General features: G+C 38.4%; 3 protein-coding genes and 1 long non-coding RNA gene across 6 annotated transcripts; 1 reads left to right on the forward strand and 3 right to left on the reverse strand.

Moving 5' to 3' along the window:
• Nucleotides 1-1047: 1047 nt before the first annotated feature.
• Nucleotides 1048-8712, reverse strand: LOC121800309 (ferredoxin C 2, chloroplastic-like). Of its 3 annotated transcripts, none has more exons than XM_042199887.1 (8): nt 8455-8712; nt 7909-8156; nt 7748-7811; nt 3842-3930; nt 2338-2406; nt 1824-1868; nt 1625-1670; nt 1048-1303 (listed from the first exon to the last, which is right to left on the reverse strand). In XM_042199887.1, the coding sequence occupies exons 2-7, from the start codon at nt 8143-8145 to the stop codon at nt 1626-1628; spliced, it is 549 nt and encodes a 182-aa protein (XP_042055821.1). In that variant the 5' UTR covers nt 8146-8156; nt 8455-8712; the 3' UTR covers nt 1048-1303; nt 1625. The 3 variants fall into 3 exon arrangements, with proteins under 3 accessions (XP_042055821.1, XP_042055818.1, XP_042055820.1); XM_042199884.1 differs by having other exon boundaries at nt 7909-8159; nt 8455-8709; XM_042199886.1 differs by lacking the exon at nt 1048-1303 and having other exon boundaries at nt 1464-1670; nt 7909-8159; nt 8455-8711.
• On the reverse strand, nt 4690-6956 carry LOC121800310. Its single transcript, XR_006050473.1, has 3 exons — nt 6546-6956; nt 5355-5418; nt 4690-4875 (listed from the first exon to the last, which is right to left on the reverse strand). It is a non-coding gene; the product is annotated as an uncharacterized LOC121800310 (long non-coding RNA).
• Nucleotides 8713-11226: 2514 nt separating the features above from the next.
• On the forward strand, nt 11227-13456 carry LOC121799901 (mogroside IE synthase-like). Its single transcript, XM_042199419.1, has 2 exons — nt 11227-12510; nt 12595-13456. The coding sequence occupies exons 1-2, from the start codon at nt 11869-11871 to the stop codon at nt 13312-13314; spliced, it is 1362 nt and encodes a 453-aa protein (XP_042055353.1). The 5' UTR covers nt 11227-11868; the 3' UTR covers nt 13315-13456.
• LOC121799902 (probable protein phosphatase 2C 27) lies at nt 13398-16987 on the reverse strand. Its single transcript, XM_042199420.1, has 4 exons — nt 16545-16987; nt 15106-15303; nt 14340-14551; nt 13398-14262 (listed from the first exon to the last, which is right to left on the reverse strand). The coding sequence occupies exons 1-4, from the start codon at nt 16719-16721 to the stop codon at nt 13704-13706; spliced, it is 1146 nt and encodes a 381-aa protein (XP_042055354.1). The 5' UTR covers nt 16722-16987; the 3' UTR covers nt 13398-13703.
• Nucleotides 16988-22226: the final 5239 nt, after the last annotated feature.

Here is a 22226-nt window from a genome sequence, read left to right on the forward strand (position 1 = left end):
AGGCTAAAAGTATCCGACATAAAATAACGAGGATGAGCAATTGGGGAAAGATCCAACAAAAACGTCAAAGATTTGTTTGAAGGTAGTCGACGGAGAACGGAATTACCTTGAGCAGACTAAATCAGACCTTTGTGCATTGGCTCCCGTCTCCGGGTGGTGAGGAGTAGCACTTTCTTCCCGTTTTCAAAAAGGGGGTTTTCAATTTGAGCTGCGAAGATTTCAAATTCGATTTGAAATGGGTATGGACAATTGGGGAAAAAGGGTGTTAAACAGGCACGCCGTTCGATGTCAGCTAATAAACTGCCGAAAAAATCCCGATTCCAACCAGTCGAATATTACATGAATAGTGCGGGCCTCAGAAGTTAAAAACGGGCCATGAACAATGTTGCTCAAGTAACCAAACAATGAATATATTGCAGATAAAGATTATAATCTAGCTGAAACCTTACAACCAAACGACTCCTAATTGGTGACACGAGGGATTTGTTTGATCCGAGTTGGATCAGTCGTATCAATCATTTTCTTTCTATTTCCTCCCATTTAATATTATTGGGTTAGTTAAGTTTCAACATACGGTGCATAAATCTGTTCCACTCCTAATATCATAAAAGAAGTTTATGTGATGTGGTCTTGAAATTAATCGGCTCTATAAAAATAATCCGATATTATAATAGAAGTTCATGTATGATTATCTTATCATTAATCGGCTACAAGTTCATGTGATACGATCTTGAAGTTAATCGGCTGTAGACGAGTTCATGTGATTTGATCTTAAAATTAATTGGTAATAGAATTAGAAAATTGGCAATCGAATAAATAGATTCGATCATAATCGATGACAAAAAGTAATAGTGGTATACAATTTTCTGATCATACTGATAAAATTGTTTATTTTTACTCAGTTTGAACATTTGCAGCAAATCAACACTCAATTTGTTTTTTATTTGCTAGCAAATCCAAAATACTTTGTTTTCATTTGTTAGCATATCCAAGATACTCAATTAGTTGTTCGCAAAACGAAGCAAGAACTAAGTAACAACAGCATCATTTCATCAAATACTATGCTCACTTTACTATGTCTTTAGTGCTCACTTTACTATGTTCAATAATGAACATGTAGTAGTATTTTCTTAAGGTTGTATAATGAGATTTTGTTGACAGGCATGGAGTAATGGGAGGCTAAAGAGTGTAGTTCACAGAGCAGTCGTAAACGAGGAACGACATCGCCTCTCGGTTGCATATTTTATGAGCCCTGCAGCTAATGCTACAATAGAGAGCCATCCTCAGCTCATGGATGAAGATCCTAACAAACCAAGAAAGTATAAAACATTTACTTGGGGTGATTTCAGGAATCAGCTTCTCAAACAACGACGAGTTGTTGGAAAAACTGCTCTTTATCGATATATAATCGATTCTGAATCGATGATTTAATATTGATGTATATGAAATCGATGTATATGGGATTGAGAATAATGTTTCCTTGTGAGAAGACATCTCGAATTAGTTATTGTAAAGACAACATAGTTTTGGGTTATATATTCATGAAATTCAGACTATATTTCGAAAAATATGTGAGTGGATGATTAATACACAACTACATTGCTTTTCACTAGATAGATCATACCTTACTCATCTCCCATGGCCAATTCTAATGCATAGTCATCTCTTTCCTGCAGGATTATAAATTTGGCATTACCATTACAAGCAGTTAAAAATCGTATTGACTTGAGTTCTATTCTTTGAATAGAGGTGGGAAATGAGTTCTTTCGTAAAATATTAAGAAGAATATAATGCAAATAATGAAATTTGTTAATAAGACTTACAATAGGTCCACGAGCAAAATATCTTCCAAATTGTAGCCAATACACCTGCAGTCATATAGTTTATTAGTCGTAGCTCCATATAATGATAGCTTATATTAGGACCCTATTCCGGTGTACACAAATTAGACAATTAGTTACAATGACATTGATTTGTGAATTATAGGAACAATTAAAAGTTCATGTAAGGGAATTCTTGTTCATATGCAAAACAAAAATTGAGTGAAAGTTCGTCTATGTATGACCAATTACCCCTTATAAATAGCCATTGAAGAACGGCTTCAAAGTTATGCTTATCTTGTCTAATAAAGGGAATTAATTGTGCTAATAACATTCAATTTTTTTTTGAAGATGCGTGTAATACACTACCTCATCCTCATCATGTGTCTACTTTGGCATAATTACCCCCTAATATAATCTTCTTCCATGTCATAGTCATACTTATCTTGTCTAATAAAGGGAACTGGTTGTTCTAGTAACATGCGAAATCAGTTTTAATATGCAGATAATATACTACCTCATCCTCGTCTTGTGTTTCAACCTCCAGGTCAGACGATGGGAAGCCAACACACAAAAGTGCATACCCCTTCATCGATCACAAGGAAATAAAATATGAAATGAGATTCAAGTACATAAGCAAGGAAGAATTAGTAAGTAAAGATGTTGCAGTGACATCACAATGTTAATAGCAATTTCAGTATAAATTCTGATATAAGTAAAGACAATCAAATGAGATGGCGGCCACTAGAGCTCTACATAGTTCATTCTCCATCAAATGTTGATTTAGTTGGTATCCAATCATTTTCTCAGTGTACTCTCGAAGCTCATTCTCAGCTCAAAATAGAGTCACATCACATAAATGATGTACTTAAAACAGGTTGAAGAAATAGCAAGGAATTGATGAAAGCTATGCCAGTTTGTAATCATAAGGCCAAATGTAGCTCAGATGGTGGAATATCTTCTTCCACTCATTGAGAAATCCTTGAAAAAAAATCAAGCTATCTAATTTAAAGGGACGTGATCAGATCAATAAATGAAATTCTGTCAAAAATCAAAGCATATCTCAATCATTGGATCTTGTGATCTAACGGTTAGATTAATGCCACGTGTTAGATTATTAGTCTAATAATGTAACTTAGCTAATAATGTACTACTCCATCCGTCCACGAAAAATATGACACATTGTGAATGTAATTGGTAAAGTAAGAGAGAAGGGAAAAAAGTAAGAGAGAAGTAGTGTTAGAGGAATGTGGGGTCCATATTATTAGTAAGAGAGGGGGAAAAAAGTAAGAGAGAAGTAGTGTTAGTGGAATGTGAGGTCCATATTATTAGTAAGAGAGAGAGAGAAAAGAGTAAGAGAGGAGTTGTTGAAAACTTTTCTTTTTTAAATGTGCTCTATTTTTTGTGGACAACCAAAATGGCAAATGTGCTCTATTTTTTGTGGACGGAAGGAGTATTATTTTATTAAAATAATGTAGCATTTTAGTCTAATAATGTATCTCGGCTAATAATGTAGCATCTTAGTCTAATAATGTAGCTTATCACAACCATTCAATCGAATCCAAGGATTGAGATTTACTTTGATTTTTGACAAAATTTCACTTATTGACCATAGTGCGCCCCCTAATTTAAAATAGACATTTTTTAATCCCTACTAAACATATTAGGTATCACATTTTGCTATAGAACATAGATAGTTTAGAAGAATCAAGAAACTAGGCATCACTATTCTCGTAAGCATATAATTCAAGACCAGTGAAAAAAAAATTACTAAACCCAGCAATATTAGTTCCACAAAACAAGATCAAGCGCTATATAGTCATGCCCAAGGTGAGGATGGCTGTTTTCTGAACTTTCATAAAGACAGACTGCTTGGGTATAAGTTTGATAACAGACTTATACGCATTTAGCTAAAATTTACGAGTATTTGTTCAAAATTTACTTAAAATGTACTACAAGCATTTGTTAAAAAATTTACGAGTATTTCATGCCATTTCCCTACCAAGTAATATACAATATACCTTAGATTTTAATTCTGCAGATATCCCTAGTGCTTCTGGCTGTATGAGTTCCCCAGACTTTATACGGACAGCACAGCTGGTACAACAGCCTGCAAGAAAGAGGGTTAGCAAGGGAAAAACATCTTGCTTCATTTATTAAGAGTCAAAATCATAGGTAGCTCACAATGTTCAAATTTATCCTTGAGATTGGCAGAGTACTTCTGTTCACACTATCAGAATGTATTGGCAGCAGAATCTCACCCAACCGCCCTAACTAAACAGACCTAAACAATGAGGGGATGACAAGACATTTAACTTGGGCTAACATTCAGTTCAAAGTCCCCAAGCTACTTCATAATTCCAAGTGATCAAACAAATCGTGAGGTTTACTTAAACTGTAAACAGAGAGCTTGAGGTGCTCTATCTGTCAATCTTCAATGAATTGCACATGTTCAATTATTTTAATCAGGCTTGAATAAGTCAATCACTGTGATTAGAGTTAAGTATTAACTCAAGAACTCTTAATATAACAATGTCTTCCAAACACACAGTCAAGTAGTATAACTCGTGATTAATGTTAGCTCAATTGTATTTGTCCTCCGAATACACTTCAACTCTTCAAGTCACATCCTTTCTCTTTAATTTCTTCATTTATTTTAAACACAGAATAGTAAGTTCTAAGTCTCGAAGCTACTAACTTAAGACATGGTTAAGATAGGCTAAACTGTCACGCCCGCATTTCCTAAGGATAGGAAGTACGGTGGACCGCGACTAGGGGAGGAGTAAAGAAGCGGGGAAGAAAGGGGAAAAACAAGAATATTTGACCCAAAGACATTTAATAAAAGGAAATTCATTTTAAAACAAGGTACTGTAGCGACATTTCAAAAGTTTAAGTAACCAGAGTTTAAATGAAAACATTGTTTCGGATTACAAGCAGCGGAAAAAGATCAAGAGACAGATAATGCCGGGTATGACGACACGACATTATCCAAAACAAAGTGAAACGCATTTTGACTTTAACTGCTCAACATCCGTCCTCCCCATCGCCGCTCAACCTGCACATTAAGAAAACAACATGCAGGGCTGAGTACTTATTGCACTCAGTGGACACACGCCAAAATCATAGTTTGTCATGCCATAACAGTGTAACATTGGGGTTTTGAGTGTAATGAAAATAACCCAAGTACACCAAAATATATTTCATAAATTCGACTGCGCAGTCATTTTCCGATATTGCCACCCTTATTCCCTCAATCATACACTATCTGATCCAAACGGTGACAAGGGGCGTGGCCACACCCCAGGTCATCTAGACCGGCCAACTTGCTCTCAGATGGCACCCAGTCTCGTGTACACTAGCCTGAGGGTTCGCAGCCCAACAGACCCGAATTCGATTAAACATATGTGGTAAACCACTTCAGATAGGTTTCAAATCAAAACATTTGGCAAGACAAACAGTTCACCTCCATAAACAATTCCGGAACAGAGTCCGTATTAAAAACAACCCACGTAAAAGTAGGGTAGAAAAGCCCACCTCGATTGCTTAGCTTTTAAAATAATTCCCTTCTTCAACCACACTTTCCTCGTAAACGATCACCCTTTTGAAAGATAAATTGTATCATGATTAGAGTCAGAAGAGACGAGACTTTAAACGACAATGCATGATTCCTACGTGGACGACTTCAACATCTAGCACGTTACACGTACATACACTTAACAACATGTTACAAAACAAACACACAAAGTCACACGTTCGAAACACACCCCGCACGCAAACGACGTACCCAAAACGCGCACACGACACACGAACACAGCACTCCAAGTCCTGGCATACCCTTACTGTGCAAACGGCTCACTTGGCTCGGAAAAGGTTCGGAAAAACTCGGAAAAAAGGATCGGCGTCTCGACATGGCTCGGTGTCTCGGCCGCTGGCTCGGCACCTCGGCCACCTGTTCGGCACCTCGGCCGCTGGCTCGGCACCTCGGCCGCCTGCTCGGCACCTCGGCCGCTGGCTCGGCACCTCGGCCGCCTGCTCGGCCCCTCGGCCGCTGGCTCGGCATCTCGGCCGCCTGCTCGGCACCTCGGCCGCCTGCTCGGCACCTCGGCCGCTGGCTCGGCACCTCGGCCGCCTGGCTCGTCCCGTGCACACTCACTTTCCTCCAACTTCCGATTCTCAAACCCTATACAACATTCACACCACACATTCTCCGTCCCAAAACACACCCAGACACCTGGGATCATCCCTTCAAAACCCCCCCACAACACTGCCCTAGGCCGGCCCCTAAAACTCTCGGCCAACCCACGCAAAACCCTCGAACCAAACACTGATTTTCCCGAGCCATCTCTTGGTCAAACACACCCACATTCATCACAAAAACATAGCACTCAGAATCACGCCAATTGCACATGAAAACATCTCCCAAAAACATACAACTCGCGAAACTGCGCAGTTTACTTGCAAAAATCATAATAAATTCATACGACATCCAAAGAGGCTGAAAATTACACACCACACAGAAGCCACATTAACCTTTATACAGTTCAAAATTCGTACCCAACGGAGATCGTTTGCTTAGATAAAAAGGGGTCGGAACCCACTGCCAGTTACTACCAAAAACATGCTCAACCATATCACAAAGCCACAAACCCTATTCAGCATCTAAACCATCCAAAACGTCCTATGTGCATGAGTTTTCGAATTAAACAAGGGTTAGGGTTTGGTTACCTTTCTTGGATAGTTCAAACGTAAATTCGAAGCTTTCCCTACACCGATTTACAACGTACGAGCGTAACACCTTGAAGAAGCCAAGATGATGATGAGAAGGGGATGAATGGGGAAAGGTAAACCGAGAGAGAGAGGGGCGAGAGCTTACCGTGAGAGCACACTTCGAGAGAGATGAGAGCTAGAGAGCGAGAGAGAGAGAGAGAGAGAGAGAGAACGAATGGAAAAGAGGGGGAGGGAAATCGGTTATGAGGGAGTGGGGGCGGTTGAGAGAATCATGGGGTGATGGGGGAGGTTTTTTTTTTCGAAAAAGAAGAGAGAATTGGGGAGGGAGGGATTTAATTTGTTAATTAGGAGTTTTTATTCATAGCTTAATTACTTAATTCCATTTTAATTTGCCTAGGTAGAAAATACCACATCCACAACAATCAAATAAACACAAATAATATTTTCCACACCATATTTTAAACACAAAAACATAAAAATTTCATCCTTAATTAAAAGAATAAAATTCCACAAATTCTCGGATATTACATAAACAAATAAAATCTTCACTTTGCAGGCAAGCAGCCTTCTTGAGACAGGTCATGTTTCCTAACTATTTACTAGTGCAGAAGCATTCTATACAGAGGAAGTTTAAAGAATCTATTATGCTAATGCATTAATGTATAATATTTCTTGTGATATACTGTGTACTTCCTAATGACCCCCCCCCCCCCCGTAACCTTCAGCATGACAATGCAGCATCCAATGTAGTTAAGAAGTTATGGTTTTTTTCCCTGTGAGCATTTTGAAAAGAAAAAGGCATCAAGCCGCACAATAAAGTGCTGGACGAATGCAGATGCAATGATTTCTAAAGCTGTACAGGTATGCAGGAACAGTAAATAACATAAGATGATAAACACTTCATAACTCATAGTCATCCTACACGACAAGCAAGGTCTCACAAATTGAATGACCTCCGAATCTCATCTCCAATCAGAATAGATTAATTTGAGAATAATGGTTAACTCTCCTACCAATCTCATCTCCAATCAGGATAAATTCATTCTAGAATAATGGCTAACTCTAACCAATGGTACGGTGACTTCAGCTAAACAGATTCCTAACATTAGATAAAAAAATACCATTTTTTGAAAAGTCTTTTCCACAAATTTATGTACAATAGAGTCTATGAGAATGCATTCTTCAGAATAGAACAATACCATGTCTGCAAGCAAACGGTAGCTTTATATCCTGATCCTCTGCAGTGTGCAAGATATATTGGTCCTACAAATTATCTCTCCATTAGCTAGCAGAAAAAACAAAAGAGCAGAGACAATCACTTAATTGACTACTAACACTAGCAATGCGCATAAGATATTACCTCAGGGACATAAAATTCATGGACGACATCGCGCTGACGGTCATGTACCGTGATTTTGTGTGATGGAACTGGAGAGGGGCTGGCTCCCCCGTTTACAGAGGCTGTTGATTGGAGCTCTGAAACCGTTTTACAACGGTATTTTCGCATTCTGATGTTGTTTCTGGAAAATGACAGTTTAGGAGATGCTGGTTTTCGGTTAATCAATGTACAAGCGTTACATGGAGTTTGAAGGTCCATGACTACTTTCTCTGCTGCAAACACAGGAATTCACGATACTCGATAAATTTTCAATTCAATAATGTTGAAGGTGAACGCAACCACAAGGAAAAGAAATTCAAAAGCGACAATCATTAATATGAAAAATTGATACTCAGAAACTATTTTAGCACGAAATCACTAATCAATGTAGCACGAGCCATAGATAAGTGTGAGAAAATCCAGATGATAAATTACAGTTGCGTCAGATAAATCAAAATACAAGAACTGCAATAGGCTCCATTAAAATCCAGATGAACGTGTGTGTCTGTGTGTGGGGGAGAGAGATACCTGGAAAAATAGTTAGAACTTTAGAAGCAGGTTCAGATTTTGATGGATAAAATGAAATCTCAGAGCTGGAGAAACAAAGAGGGGCGCAATTCAATCCGATTATGTTATGTGTGTGTCCCACCAATATTTTGGTGAACCGATAGTCGAACCGAACCGAACCGAACCGAACCGAACACAAATCGAGTATTATGAACCGAACCCGATCGAGTAGATTAAGCAAACCGACTGCAAATGGAGTATTTTTATTAAAAAAATTAACACAATTATTCAGATTAAGAAAGAAGTAGAGAGAGAATTATAGGAGACAGAATGGGTTGGGCGAGGTTTGTAATTGCCAAATAGGATATACTTTTCCATTAATAGTGGTGTATTAGAAAATATTTTATCAATTAGATGATCTCTTCCGATTGACTTTTGCTTAAACTTTATTTTGTGATGAATTTGTTAATGACATGGTTGTTGTATAGAGAAGATTAAATGCTAGGTTGTCGAGGATGAAAGAACGCATTTCTCGTCCCTTACTGAAAACTTTGATGGCACAGGAGAAATGAGAAGTCAAGGAAATAAAGAACAAATTGCATCCAAATTTTGGGATTTTTAGATAAGGCAAGTATAGTTAACAGTCTTGATGTGAATCAAATTGTAATACTAATTCTTTCTTCTCATTTTATACATTTTTAAGTATTTTATAGACTTATTTTGAGTTGATTTATTATCATAGGTAATGGAGTGAGGGAAAAATGGAGAGAGAACAAAGTCAGAACAAAGAAAAATGCGCGGCCCGTTCCAAAGGTCACGATCCAGAAGATAACACAAGACACGATCTATGTGGCGAACCACACAGCTCGTGTCTCGAGGCATCCTAGTCCAGAGGGTCCCCATGTACTGTGCGTATGCATCACTAACCACACATCCACACGGCTCGTGTACTAAACCGATGTCCAGTCCAGAGAGATCGATATGGAATGTGTGTTGGTCCTCTTGTGTATTATTTTGGCACCAACTCCAAAGAGATCACGCGGACCGAGTCTTTTTCAACGTCAAACTACGCAGAGGTGGCACACGGTCCATGCATCACGATGCCACAAGTGCATGGCCCATGTGCAACTCATCGGCATGCAAGAGGATTTGATTACCATGTGGATGGTAATCAAATCACGCTGCTTGTGTCTAATCTCTGAGTCGGCAGGATTTGGGTCAAAAATTACATTTTTACCCAAGTAAAGGGGACTTATGGTCTGTGGACACTTTGGAGAGTAAAGATATAGTGAAATTTTAAGAAGGGTAAATGATCGATTTTGTTCCATCGTTTGGAGCTTTTACTTGAAAATTGCTCAATCTTTTAAGTAGTGGAGTGTTATTTAATGAGTACTTATCGATTCATTTTTGGGAATAAAATGTCCAAAAACACTTCTGAGAAAGGAAATATCGACATGGTAATCGAATTTACATGTCGATTATCGACATAGCGAGGGTATATAAGGTGTAATTAATTTGCAAATACTATGGTGCAACTGTAGGACAAGAGGTTTATAAGTAAAAAAATGAGACACTTAATGGTAGACATCTCAAGATGAAAACCGGCGTAAATATGACGTTGCTACCTTCTTTAATATCTTGGGCCAACCTAGATCAAGTTGCAACCGCAACGGCCGAGCTGTGGCGACAGAGAAACGCAAGTCGATATGATCCAATGATTTTATTCAGTCCCATCAATCATACTTTTCTCTTCCAAATCTGTGTCACACATGAGCGAGGTTGTTCCAACTGCACAGAAATAAAGAATGATGATCACAACTATGGAGCCTCCTGAGATTATGAGGAGCACACATCAATGTCACAAACAATTAATGCTACACTACATTAATTTCCCCAACAGTACATGAAAATTAAACGAATGGCATATATTACCCAACCTGTGACAAACCACAGATATTTCAATCATCCCCTTAAATCGTCTTGTCATAATCTATCTATATATAGAAATTCAGACAAACACTAACTAACCATAAAGAGAAAGATGTTAGAAAACAAGCACACGATGTTGGCTAACAGAAACACTCGGCGGCTGTCACTCGACATGGTGCAAAGATCAGGAGAGAGAATCAAGGAGAGAGGAATATTCAAGTACATGGATTTGAGGTTTCCGGCGGCGGCCAACGACGTCAACTCCGTGGCGTGCGAGTGCTGCGGGCTGCTGGAGGAGTGCACGGCGGCCTACATCCGGGAGACAACGGCCCGGTTCTACGGGAAGTGGGTGTGCGGGCTGTGTGCGGAGGCGGTGAAGGAGGAGTCGAAGAAGATGCACGGAGGGGTGCGAGGCGTTGTGAGGGAAGAAGCTCTACGTGCGCACATGAAGGTGTGTAGAGCGTTCAACACCACCATTCGGGTCAACCCGGCTATGGCGCTCGCGTATTCGATGACTCAAATTCTTAAGGCAAAAACGATGAGGCACAGCTTAGTTATGTGAAATGTTCAAGTTCAAGTTACTGCGGCTAAGCAAAATAAATGAAAAATCATTACTAATTTAGTAATTTTGTTAAAAAGACTGTTAGGCTGACTGTGGTTACTGCTAATAACGCGTGTGTTATAAAGGCTTAATTACGTGAATTGAAGTCAGGTGTAATAAAATACAATATGATTCCAATTATATATGATTTGCTGTCTTGGTTAATTAAATAGACAGGCAAGTATATATACTTGGCTCTCTTGGTTTTAAATATTGCATTACCTATTTCTATTTAATTATATTAAGTATTATATAGTATATCAATTATCCTTAAAATAGAATATGTAAGACGGATTTAATAGGCAATCTATATTTTCTAGCCAAGACACCTTTTTCATTAGTATATAGAATTATATATACTACTACTATATATGATAGAACTTAATATATAATTAAATAGAAAGAAATATTAAAACCAAGAGATTGAAAAGGCAGTCAACTTTACTATCATAAAGAACACGATTCCAAGATTTATTTATATATATTATGAATGCTTACTATTAATCACTCAAGAGATTGCTCAATAGTTTAATGGCTCTAGTCAAATTCGTACCACAACTCTTCGCAGCTAAGTATGATTGCTTACTAGTATTAATCACTCACGACTCAAGACTTTGCTCAATAGTTTAATGTAACAATTCAACAAACTTAATACTAATCCACAGATTAAGCCAAGGTCAAATTTAAATATAATATCCCCTTTTCTATCTTATATCAAGAAAAAACTACTACTACATGTTTTAGTCCCACATTCAACACCATAACCAATATTCTCATGCTCAAGGATATTTTATTACATATACTATTTGATGAAATACACATTATATAAGAACCTGTTTGTTGGAAGAATGTGTAGTAGCAAATACAAAAACACATGAACCCAAAAAAGGCATATATTTGTTGAAATGGAGAAAAGCAAAGGCCATTGCTTGATCATGCCGGATCAGCTTCAAGGCCACATAAATCCCATGCTCCAATTCTCCAAACGCTTAGCACAAAAGGGAGTCAAAATCACACTCGCCGTCACACGCTACACCTTCAAAACCATGCAGGACTTCTCATGTGGTTCCATTTCTGTGGAGACTATCTCCGACGGATACGACGACGGGTGGCGAGGCGACCTCAACGACGACCTTCAGGAGTTCGTGGACCGCACACGACAAGTTGGGACGAAGACGATGGAGGAGCTCCTGGAGCGGCTGAGGGGATCCGGCCGGCAAGTCGACTGCGTGGTCTACGACCCCCTCATTCCGTGGTGCCTCGACGTTGCTAAGAAGCTGGGATTGGTTGGAGTGGCTTTCTTCACTCAATCGTGTGTGGTGACTAGCATCTACCACCATTTGTATGAGGGGCGTATTCGGCTGCCGTTTTCGGACGGTGGCGCTGTTCGTCTTGCTGGATTGCCTGCTATGGAACCATCAGACATGCCGTCGTTCATGTATGACGGGTCGTATCCGTCCGGTTTGAAGCTGATGTTGGATCAGTTCGAGAACATCGCGGAGGCAGATTGCATACTGGTCAATAGCTTCTACGAGCTGGAAACAGAGGTATTGTTCACAAAACCAATTGGTGATAGGATGAGTGATTCGTTATTTTTTATAAGTTTAATAGTTACTTGGTTATCATGGCAGGCGGTGGAGTGGATGGCTGGGATGGGGAAGGTGAGGACGATCGGGCCGAGCATACCTTCGGCGTACATGGACAAGCGGATGGCAGACGACAGGGTATACGGCCTTAGCATGTTGAAGCCGAGCAAGGACACTTGCGTTGAGTGGCTCGGGCGGCGCGCTCCGAGATCGGTCATTTACGTTTCGTTCGGTAGTATGGCGGAGTTGGGAGCAGAGCAGATGGGGGAATTGGCGGACGGGTTGAGACTATCCGGCTATTACTTCATGTGGGTGGTTAGACCCACGGAGGAGTCCAAGCTTCCGGACGGTTTCTCTTCGGAGAAAGGGTTGGTGGTGGGATGGTGCCCCCAGTTGGAGGTGTTGGCGGACGAGGCGGTGGGGTGCTTCGTCACGCACTGCGGGTGGAACTCGATGCTCGAGGCATTGAGCTTGGGAGTGCCGATGGTGGGGATGCCGCAGTGGAGCGATCAAACCACCAACTCTAAGTTGATGGTGGATGTGTGGGGGGTGGGGATCCGGGCTCACCCCAACCAGAGAGGTGTAGTCGGGGGAGCCGAGATAGTTCGTTGCGTGAAGCATGTGATGGAAGATGGGGGAGGGGAAGAGATGAGAAGAAGTGCAGAGAGATGGAAGAGATTAGCTAGAGAGGCAGTTGATGCAGGAGGCACATCAGATCAAAATATAGAGGAATTTGTTGCTTCAATGGTGGCTTCTGCATATTGATACTGTATTAACTTTTTCTTTCTCTAATAAGATTGAAGATAAAAATATAGTATTTCCTAGGAAGATAGAGAAACAGAAGAAGCTGAAGCACTAGGAGAATATCATCGTTCTACTCAAAAAAATGGGCACACAGTTTATACAATGTTTCTGTTTATGTACACATATGGTCCTGTTGCTTCGAACAACATACAACAATAATCTCGAGATTTACTCCTCGATTATGCAACCACTCGACAACGATGTGGACGCTTACAAAGGAATAATGGCAGTATCAATATCAATAGGCATATTTACAAGTTGCTCACAACATCATATTATTATCATAAATCATAAATTGTTACCAGTAAGAAGAAATGGATCAATTTTGGCAAATTTATTGCAGCTCTGCTCTAGCCTTGAAGCAGGAATTTGAGGCTTTGAAGCCCTTCTGTAGAAATGCACCTTCGAACTCTAGACCTTTGAACGACAATTGGAGGCGGTGGTTCGGAGTGAAAACACACCATCACTACTGTCAGATTATCAGTAGCCCCTCGCTTCTTGGCTTCATTTACTATGTCTCTGCAGCACTGCTTGACATTGTTGTGCTCTTGGAGCCGCCTCCTAGCAAAGTCTACTGCATTCTGGCTCATGAAAACGTCCCATATTCCATCGCTTCCAATTATCAAGAATTCGTCCTCCTTTGTAAGTGTAGTTAGCCTGAGTTCCGGTTCTGCGCTCAGAGGTCCACCTCGTTCAACCTCTTTCAGTCCTTTGATGTGCCAGTTTCCCAAAGCTCGGGTCACTCCTAACTGTCCGTTTAGATAACCATCATCTACGTAGCCACCTAGTGATTCAATCCTCATCCTTTCGCTTGCAGAGCAAGGCCTGTGATCTTCTGACATCTCGACAGCAGCTCCACTTCGGGATAAAACAGCTCTACAATCTCCAGCATTTGCTACAAGCAATGACCTGTTCAGAAACATGCCAGATTTAGCAAGCGAACGATTGATTCTAGAGAACTTCAGATCCAGTTAATAATCCTTTACCTGCCATGTATCATTGCAGTTAGTGCAGTCGTGCCAGATGACAGTGTGGACTCAACAGAACAAGACCTTGCAAATGCAGCATCAGCCTCTATATAAGATCTCGTAACCACTTTCTCGAGTTCCAATGGGAAATCAGCATCTTCAACAATGATTCTTGGCAAGTGGTCCCGAGCAAACTGAGCTGCACCCTTCCCACCATGTCCATCAAACACCTGCAACAAATCCAACTCACATGTAAGACAAAAAAAGATAACTTGTTTGATTTTGTGATACTGATAATCTGATTTATGTCTGTGTCGTGAACTTTGGATTATATTCCATCTTGGGCTAGCATGTTACCTACAAATGTAAAAGAATGCAACTCTTTTGCAGAAAATAAATAATATCGAATTTAAAAGAATGCACTCATTTGAAAAATGCATGATACAATAACTGTATAGACCAAATGCAAAATGATAGTACATCATAAATAAGAGATAGTAATAATTAAGGAAGCCATATTGATGTATTAATAGAAGATTAATTGCTTATGGTGGCTGCAAGAGGAAATAACGTATTGCGTGAAGGAAATCTGTGAACATGCTAAAGCACAATTGAACAACACGACTGCCCATATACCACAGCCATGAGTTAGATAATCTAAAATACTTTCTTGATCAGTTTTGAATAAGTAATAGTACTAAGTATATTACATATTTACATATGTCTATATCAAGTTCACATGCAAATCTTCTCAAAGAAAATAGCGGCAAATTAAAGAACTTACCCCATAGAAGGACATGGTTTCCTCACCACGTGCAGCGTTACCGAAGTTCATAGCTAAGTCAGGAATACAAACATGAGTATCCTCCATATGTGGCCTGCCTCCAATGTCTGACCACTCCCCAGACCGAAGGGTAGGCAGAAAATTGTTCAACATCTGAGTTTTGTCTGAGATAGCTGATTCTTCAGAAATGGTTTCCAGCTGTGAAGGAAAAGGAGAATATGAGGAACCGAGAGCTATCATAGTCCAAGAAAAACTTAACACTGAACTTCCACACTTCAGCTTCTAACAATATCTATTACTATTAAAAAAGATTTTTTTTCACAAATTTTGACACATGCCTGTAATATCCTTAGTTATTCTAACTTCTTAAGGATAGATAAGTAATTTGATACAAGATTCAATAATCATATGAGATGATCCTAAAATCTGTCAAATCAATCCCCAGCCCGCCACCATTTATATCTCTCATAAGGTAAGTACTTTCGACTGAGTGCAAATACAGATGTCCGTTCCCCAATATCGGAACAACAAGCTGGAAAGCTATGCCTTAGTGTTGTGTGTGGACCATAGACACCAGATACAATTGCTCAAAACAATATATATCAATGCTAACCAAGTGAGAGCACAGTAAGCCTTACAAAAAAATTGCTCAAAATGAAAATAAATCATTTACACAAGAATTTAGACAAACAATCCTCAACACATGTGTCGGCAATCGGCATCAAGAGATATAACAACTTTCAAGTAAATCTCCAATGAAGAAAGGAAAACAGAAGCTTAAATCTCATTCTTAGTTAGTTAGTTAGTTAGTTAGTTAGTTAGTTAGTTAGTTACTGGGATTTTTGGTTGCTTGAAAGTTGGAACTGATCACAATGTTGCATATGGCATGAATGAAGCTAAAGTTTCACTCTTTCAAGTTTCTGCTGCAAGACATGAATAACTTCCTTTCACATAAAGGCCATAAAAGGAAAAATACATATAATCTCATCACTATGAGAGAAGAAGGCTACAATAATTCCAAGTGTGAAGATGAGATTGGCTAATAGAGGCAAATTTTCAAACAAGCAAGATCATTTAAAGTTAACTTTTTTTAGTAAATTTTATGGTATCTAGAATAGCAATAATTATGAAAAGTAAAAGGTCACAATGAGTTCAAATCTTAGATGTGATATGATATCTAGGTCGTTGATTCAACGCCCCTATGCCCATCCCCAAAATAAACCGACCTAATTAATTGCAGAAATGAAAGAGCAATTCGCCCAATTCGAATAAATTCACCGTTGCAACCAAAAGGAGAAAAGCAAATCTTCTCCGTTTCTCTATTCTCTTTTTCCCATCCCAACTTGAGACTAAGACAAACACCCCCAAATTGCAGAAAGAGCACACTCCTACCTTCTATACATGACCAAATCAAACCCAATTAGACGAATTTTACCTACCGGGAGTGGGATTGTGGAAGCTGCTACAGGATCAGCGGTAGTGGAATGCGATGGCTGCATAGACTTGACGCTTCCCTCACTCACATCATCATCACCATCACCATCACCATCATCATGATTTAGAAGGCTCATATCTTCCATTCCCTCACTGACCTTCTCTGCGTCTTGAACACACATTTTGTATGATAATTTATGGTCAACTAGGACAATAAGTCTTTGTTTTTTCTCTCCTTTTTTCCTCTGCACTTTCCTGGGTAGGTTGGCTATGCTGAGAATATTGAGGGGAAATTATGGGTAGCAGTAGTGATGGGGCATGGATTGGGTGAGAGAAGATTCGCAGAATATGTGTTTATGCTGGGAAGAGCTCTAGAGAGAGAGAGAGAGGGGTTTGCTCCATTGTAAGTAGTGAGTTCTGTTGTACACCTTTATTTATGTGGAAGGAGAGAGGCTGTTTGGGTTTGGGGGGGTCTGGTCTGGGTGGGGGGGGCCAGGGTGCTGAAGATTTTTGTATTTGTGCTTGTGGAAAATATGGTGGTGAAGATTTCTTCATTTCTAAGGCATAACTTCTCAATTTTTCTACTATATTCCAAACTCTCTCTTTAACCTTTATCTGTTACTATAAAATTGAACTCCATTTTAAGTTTATCACTGATGCCTGAAATTGTATTGATCTTCTTTTCTCTTGACTTTATCTATTTCCTTTGCAAAGTAGAATAATTTGAATATCAAACAGAGGGATATTTTGTCCCATAGCATAGAGATTTAGGGATCAAATCCACCATTTTCTTCTCATCCAAATGAAAAAATAATGGAACCAACTCTGATAGTAAAAGTCGGCTGTATGTATAGTTATAGTAGGTCCAATTTTTCCATTAAACTAAAAGCATAAGTTTGAAAGATTTTAACTTTTTGGGGCTTGGGGGATTGATTATTTGTGCTTTGCATAATTTTCTTTCATTTTTCTGTATTTTTTGGTGAATATTCAATAAGTAGATAATTGCCAAAGGTTGGAATAGTATGATGCAATTTCCAATTCCATAAATGGTGTAATTATCAAGGGTATGAATATGACTGTATACTCTATACAAATTTGAGTAGTTTTTATTTGTGATTTCCAAGATCCAAATTAGGAGTCAATAAAGAAGGCGAATTTTTTATGTATAAATTGTCAAGTGGTTAGTCATCTTATTTATTATTACTACTGCATTGGCTTCAGTATTAGTACGTAATTTGCAACTGCACATTAATTCTTGATTAACTTTACTGACAACTAGCAATCTTAAAAACTTAGCTAGTGGCTGGTGATGAGAGCTATCGAAAAATTGGTTGTGTCAACGTTGCTTTATCTATATTTTCGACTATCTTTTAGGTGTCCAAATTTATTAAAAATATTTTCCTAAGATATTTTCTGATCCTAAGCTGTAACTTTTAAAAATCTTAATTATATTATTTCATATTTTTTTATATTTATCTTAGCTATTCAATGACAACAAATTTTGGCTGAATTTATTTACATAGTGTGTACATTAGTAAATATTATAGATGTGACTGATTAAATGTATTAAACAACATCATTTTAATTTTAAGTAGCTGATAATTCTGATATTATAGGACAATTCAAAAAATATCAAACTTATGATATACTATGTAATCGGCTATTTTTTAAAGCAATTGGATTAACTAGAACTGGACAAAATTTCATTATTTTTATGAAATATTGCCCTTAAATTAATACTCCTAGCTAGTATTACCGGAGGCACGTTTAATTCTATATAACGCCTTTTCTTTAATACAAGGAAAAATAATGGATAAGGAAAAAATAACGATTAAGAACGTTTTTAATTAAATTAGAGACAGTTATTTTTTATTACTAAATAATTCACGAATACTTCATGAAGTGTCCTTATAGTTGATGAGCCAAACAAAAATAAGGACACAAAAGAGAAGTGTCAGTGAATTATTTAATTTTGGGGCACTTTTTAAAAGCGTCCTTGAATGCAACTTAAAGACATTAATAAAAAGTATCCCCAATTGCAACTTAGTGACATTTTAAAAAAGCGTCTCTCAGCACATATTTTCGTCGGTAATTTACATTTTGGTTAAAATTTAGCTGATTGACTACAGTCATTCTGTCGCTAGCATCGTCTACCATGAATCTTGTTTGGAAGCATGCAGTCTATTAGTAGGGGGAGAAAGAGACGAGATCTGGTCTAATTAAGGTGAAGACAAGTCTCCATCTCGTGCCTTTGATAGAGATGCATCATTGTTCCGCATCTTTGAAGAGACGCAAGATGGTCACGTGATAAGGGTATTTCCCTTATCACGATGCCGGAGACGATAAACAAGATAAAACAGAGGTCCCGGGAGGCGGAATCCCGTCGACAACTCAAGGTTTAAACGAAGTACTAAAATAAAATAGAAAGAAGCGTAAATTCATATATTCATTCATTCGATGATTGAAATGAATAACAATGACACCTATTTATAATGCTAATTATCCTAACTTAAGGAACAAGAAAATATCCTAAACATATATGGTAAAGATATGACAAATCACTAATTAATAAAGATATGATGATCTTCATATAGATATGCACGTATCAACTCCCCCACGGTTAAAATCCACCTTGCCTTCAAGGTGGGAACCATGACACAATGAAGAACATCGCGAACATAAGCTTTGGCGAGATATTCCCTCCTGGATCATACGCACAAGTCAGACCCCTCTTTTTCAATATTTTCATCATATGGCTGATTGCTCACTCCTTCTGAACCAATTCTCCAGTCTTTTGCTCTTCCATTTCCACTTCAAGGTCGTGCTCTTTTATCTCGATTGCAACAAGGCTCTGAATCTCCATCTTCTTGTTTTTTCTCGGCTTCTCAAGCAGCACCCTTAAATATTTTTCCTTCTTCTCTAACTTAGATTTTGGATCTTCATATTTTATCCCTTTCTAGATCAGCTTTGAAAAATCCTTGTTGACCTCTTTTTCAGCAGAGCCATTCTCTTTCTCGTTCTGCTTCAACATCTTATTAAGTTCTATCAACCTCTTCTTCCTCGCACAGAGTTTTTCTTCACCATCGGGCAGATTCACATCCTCCTCTTTTTTCCTTGAGCTTGAGACAAATAATGGGGTTGTCATCGGCAGCGGTTGCAAGGGCTACCAAGGTCTTGGTGCGGCATGGTAGGGCGGCAGCTCAATAGACGATGATGCACTTTGCTGCTGCGGTGCTCCTTGGTGGTAAGGCTGCTCAGGCAGAGAGAGATCGTAGTGTCGAAGGTGATGGCTTGGCGGTTGCGGCCAAGCATAGGGCTGACGGTCCGCGTGTGGGAGTTGAGTGTAAGGCTGATATGCCTTCTGCCAATCAAGCTGGTCGGGGTATGGAGCGGGTTGTTCCCAAGCGGATGGCTGCCACTCTTGCGGTGGGTCCCAGCAAGTCGGGAGTCGGGTTCGAACCGATTGTAGCTGTCGAGGCGACGCAGGCGAGTACCCATAAGTGTTAGGATTTTGGTAATGGGGTTGCGGCAAAAAGTACGGAGCAGGCCCATACGTCGGCTGCGGCTGCTGGTAGTAAGGCTCCAGTGGCGGGTATATCTCTTGTTGATAAGGAGCCGATGGTGGCTGGTAGGGCTGGTAAGGCGGTTGTGCAACGACGTACAGCGGGGGGCCGTCCGGTGGGTCAGGCTCCGGGCGCAACGGAGGGAGCGTGGCTGCTGCCCTACGCTCATGCTCACTCAATCGGGTCTCTAGTCGGGTATGCCAAGCGAGGATATATTCCAACATTGCAGCTATTGAATTCAGTTGCAAGTTTTCGGATGCTTGCGATATCTCCGACCATGAGCGAAGATTGACTTCGGCCATGAGTTCGAGGATGAAAGCACCAATTTGATAAGGGTAATTCCCTTATCAAGATGCCGGAGACGATAAACAAGATAAAAGAGAGGTCCCGGGAGGCAGAATCTCGTCGACAACTCAAGGTTTAAACGAAGTACTAAAATAAAACAGAAAGAAGCGTAAATTCATATATTCATTCATTCGATGATTGAAATGAATAACAATGACACCTATTTATAATGCTAATTATCCTAACTTAAGGAACAAGAAAATATCCTAAACATATATGGTAAAGATATGACAAATCACTAATTAACTAATTAATAAAGATATGAGGATCTTCATATAGATATGCACGTATCATCACGCATCTTTGTTTAAGACGCGCCATAGTCTCGCGTGCTTAGCCATCCCAATTTTTACATACCGAATTATGTACTGATACATGTTTTAGTTTTGTGAAAATGCGAAATTATTATGCACTGTACTACTTATTTCGACAAATAATTGAAAATTTAAAGTCTGCGAAGTACATTCCTATATATATAGAACCCATGTCGAATTTATTTATCATTATAAATTTTATAGGTCAACTGGGTGTTACACTAAGCTTACGATCATTCATATTTTCTATAAATTTCTACTTTTCGATTACTAATACTCAATTTATATAAATGTTTTGAATATTGAAATCGAGATACTGTTTAAAGCAAAGATTCCAACTAATTATAATACTGATGCTAAGCAAATAAAAGAAAATCATAATTTATGTATGATAATGATATCGTTTGTATTTGGTGTGAAAGAATAAATAGTTTTTTTGGTAATAATCATGCCACGACTCTTATTTAAAATCATAAAGCGTCGTCGTGAAGGAGAAGACACCCACGTATAAATGTGTCTAATGAATATGATGCAAAGAAAATGACATCAGATTTCTCTTTTTTGGGGCTTTTACCAAATAGACCGGAAATTAAACACAAACTACCTATCTTTATTATTTCTTTTTGAATAAAATATATGAAAGCCAAATGAAAACTATCTAATACGAATATATTATAGTCTCTCTCTCTAAATTTCTCTCTTTGTTGCAAGATCGAGTCACGTTTCAGTTTCACATAAAAGCCAAAAAAGATTTATAATAGTATTGTCTTTTCTTTTCCCTTACTTGGATGTCACGCTATAGCCCTATACGATTTCTTTTGAAGCCTATAGTATTATTTTATGTTTAAAAATGCTCATATTGGTGAGTCTATTCATATATTTCTGTCATTTCACTTTAGTGCTACTGCTACATGTAAAATAACTTGGTAAAATAAAACGAATTACTATCTCCACCCTAAATAAACGTTTAATTGTTTCAATGATCAAATTGGAGTAAAAAACCTATAGAGCAATGTGATTATGTGAGTATCGATTTTACATACTCGTTTTAATGTGAAATTAATAAAATATAAAAAGAATAAAATCTAATTGAAATATATTTATAGAAAAGTCCAAACTTATCATAAATAGAATGTAATTTAATTTTTATTAAATGGCCAAAATAGAAAAAAAATTATTAATTATAGATTGATAAGTATATAAGAGTTATATTACTCCCTCCCATCCTATAAAAATAAGGATATTTTCTATTTTGGAATGTTCCATAAAAATATTTCCTTATATTTTTGGTAAATTCTTTCTCTCTAATAAGGTGAGCTCATTCCCTACTATAATTACTTAGTCTTTCTATCTCTCACTTATTTTATCAATTGAATTCATGTGCAGTCCCAAATATCCAAATTTTTTAAGGGACGGAAGAAGTAATAAATATAAGTAAAATAAGTTAATATAAGTACTGTATAAT

The sequence above is a fragment of the Salvia splendens genome, chromosome 4 (assembly GCF_004379255.2).
Source record: "Salvia splendens isolate huo1 chromosome 4, SspV2, whole genome shotgun sequence".
In the NCBI taxonomy this organism is placed as follows: Eukaryota; Viridiplantae; Streptophyta; class Magnoliopsida; order Lamiales; family Lamiaceae; genus Salvia; species Salvia splendens.

Excerpts from the sequence above, each read along its gene's own strand:
- LOC121799902 (XM_042199420.1), bottom strand. The coding sequence starts at position 16,721 with ATGTGTGTTCAAGACGCAGAGAAGGTCAGTGAGGGAATGGAAGATATG. Across the intron at positions 15,304-16,544 it reads CTTCCACAATCCCACTCCCG|CTGGAAACCATTTCTGAAGA; the intron begins GTAGGTAAAATT and ends TTTCCTTCACAG. Across the intron at positions 14,263-14,339 it reads ACTGCAATGATACATGGCAG|GTCATTGCTTGTAGCAAATG; the intron begins GTAAAGGATTAT and ends GTTTCTGAACAG.
- LOC121800309 (XM_042199887.1), bottom strand. The coding sequence starts at position 8,145 with ATGGACCTTCAAACTCCATGTAACGCTTGTACATTGATTAACCGAAAA. Across the intron at positions 3,931-7,747 it reads ACCGTTTGCTTGCAGACATG|GCTGTTGTACCAGCTGTGCT; the intron begins GTATTGTTCTAT and ends TCTTTCTTGCAG. Across the intron at positions 1,869-2,337 it reads AAACACAAGACGAGGATGAG|GTGTATTGGCTACAATTTGG; the intron begins GTAGTATATTAT and ends ATATGACTGCAG.
- LOC121799901 (XM_042199419.1), top strand. The coding sequence starts at position 11,869 with ATGGAGAAAAGCAAAGGCCATTGCTTGATCATGCCGGATCAGCTTCAA. Across the intron at positions 12,511-12,594 it reads TCTACGAGCTGGAAACAGAG|GCGGTGGAGTGGATGGCTGG; the intron begins GTATTGTTCACA and ends TTATCATGGCAG.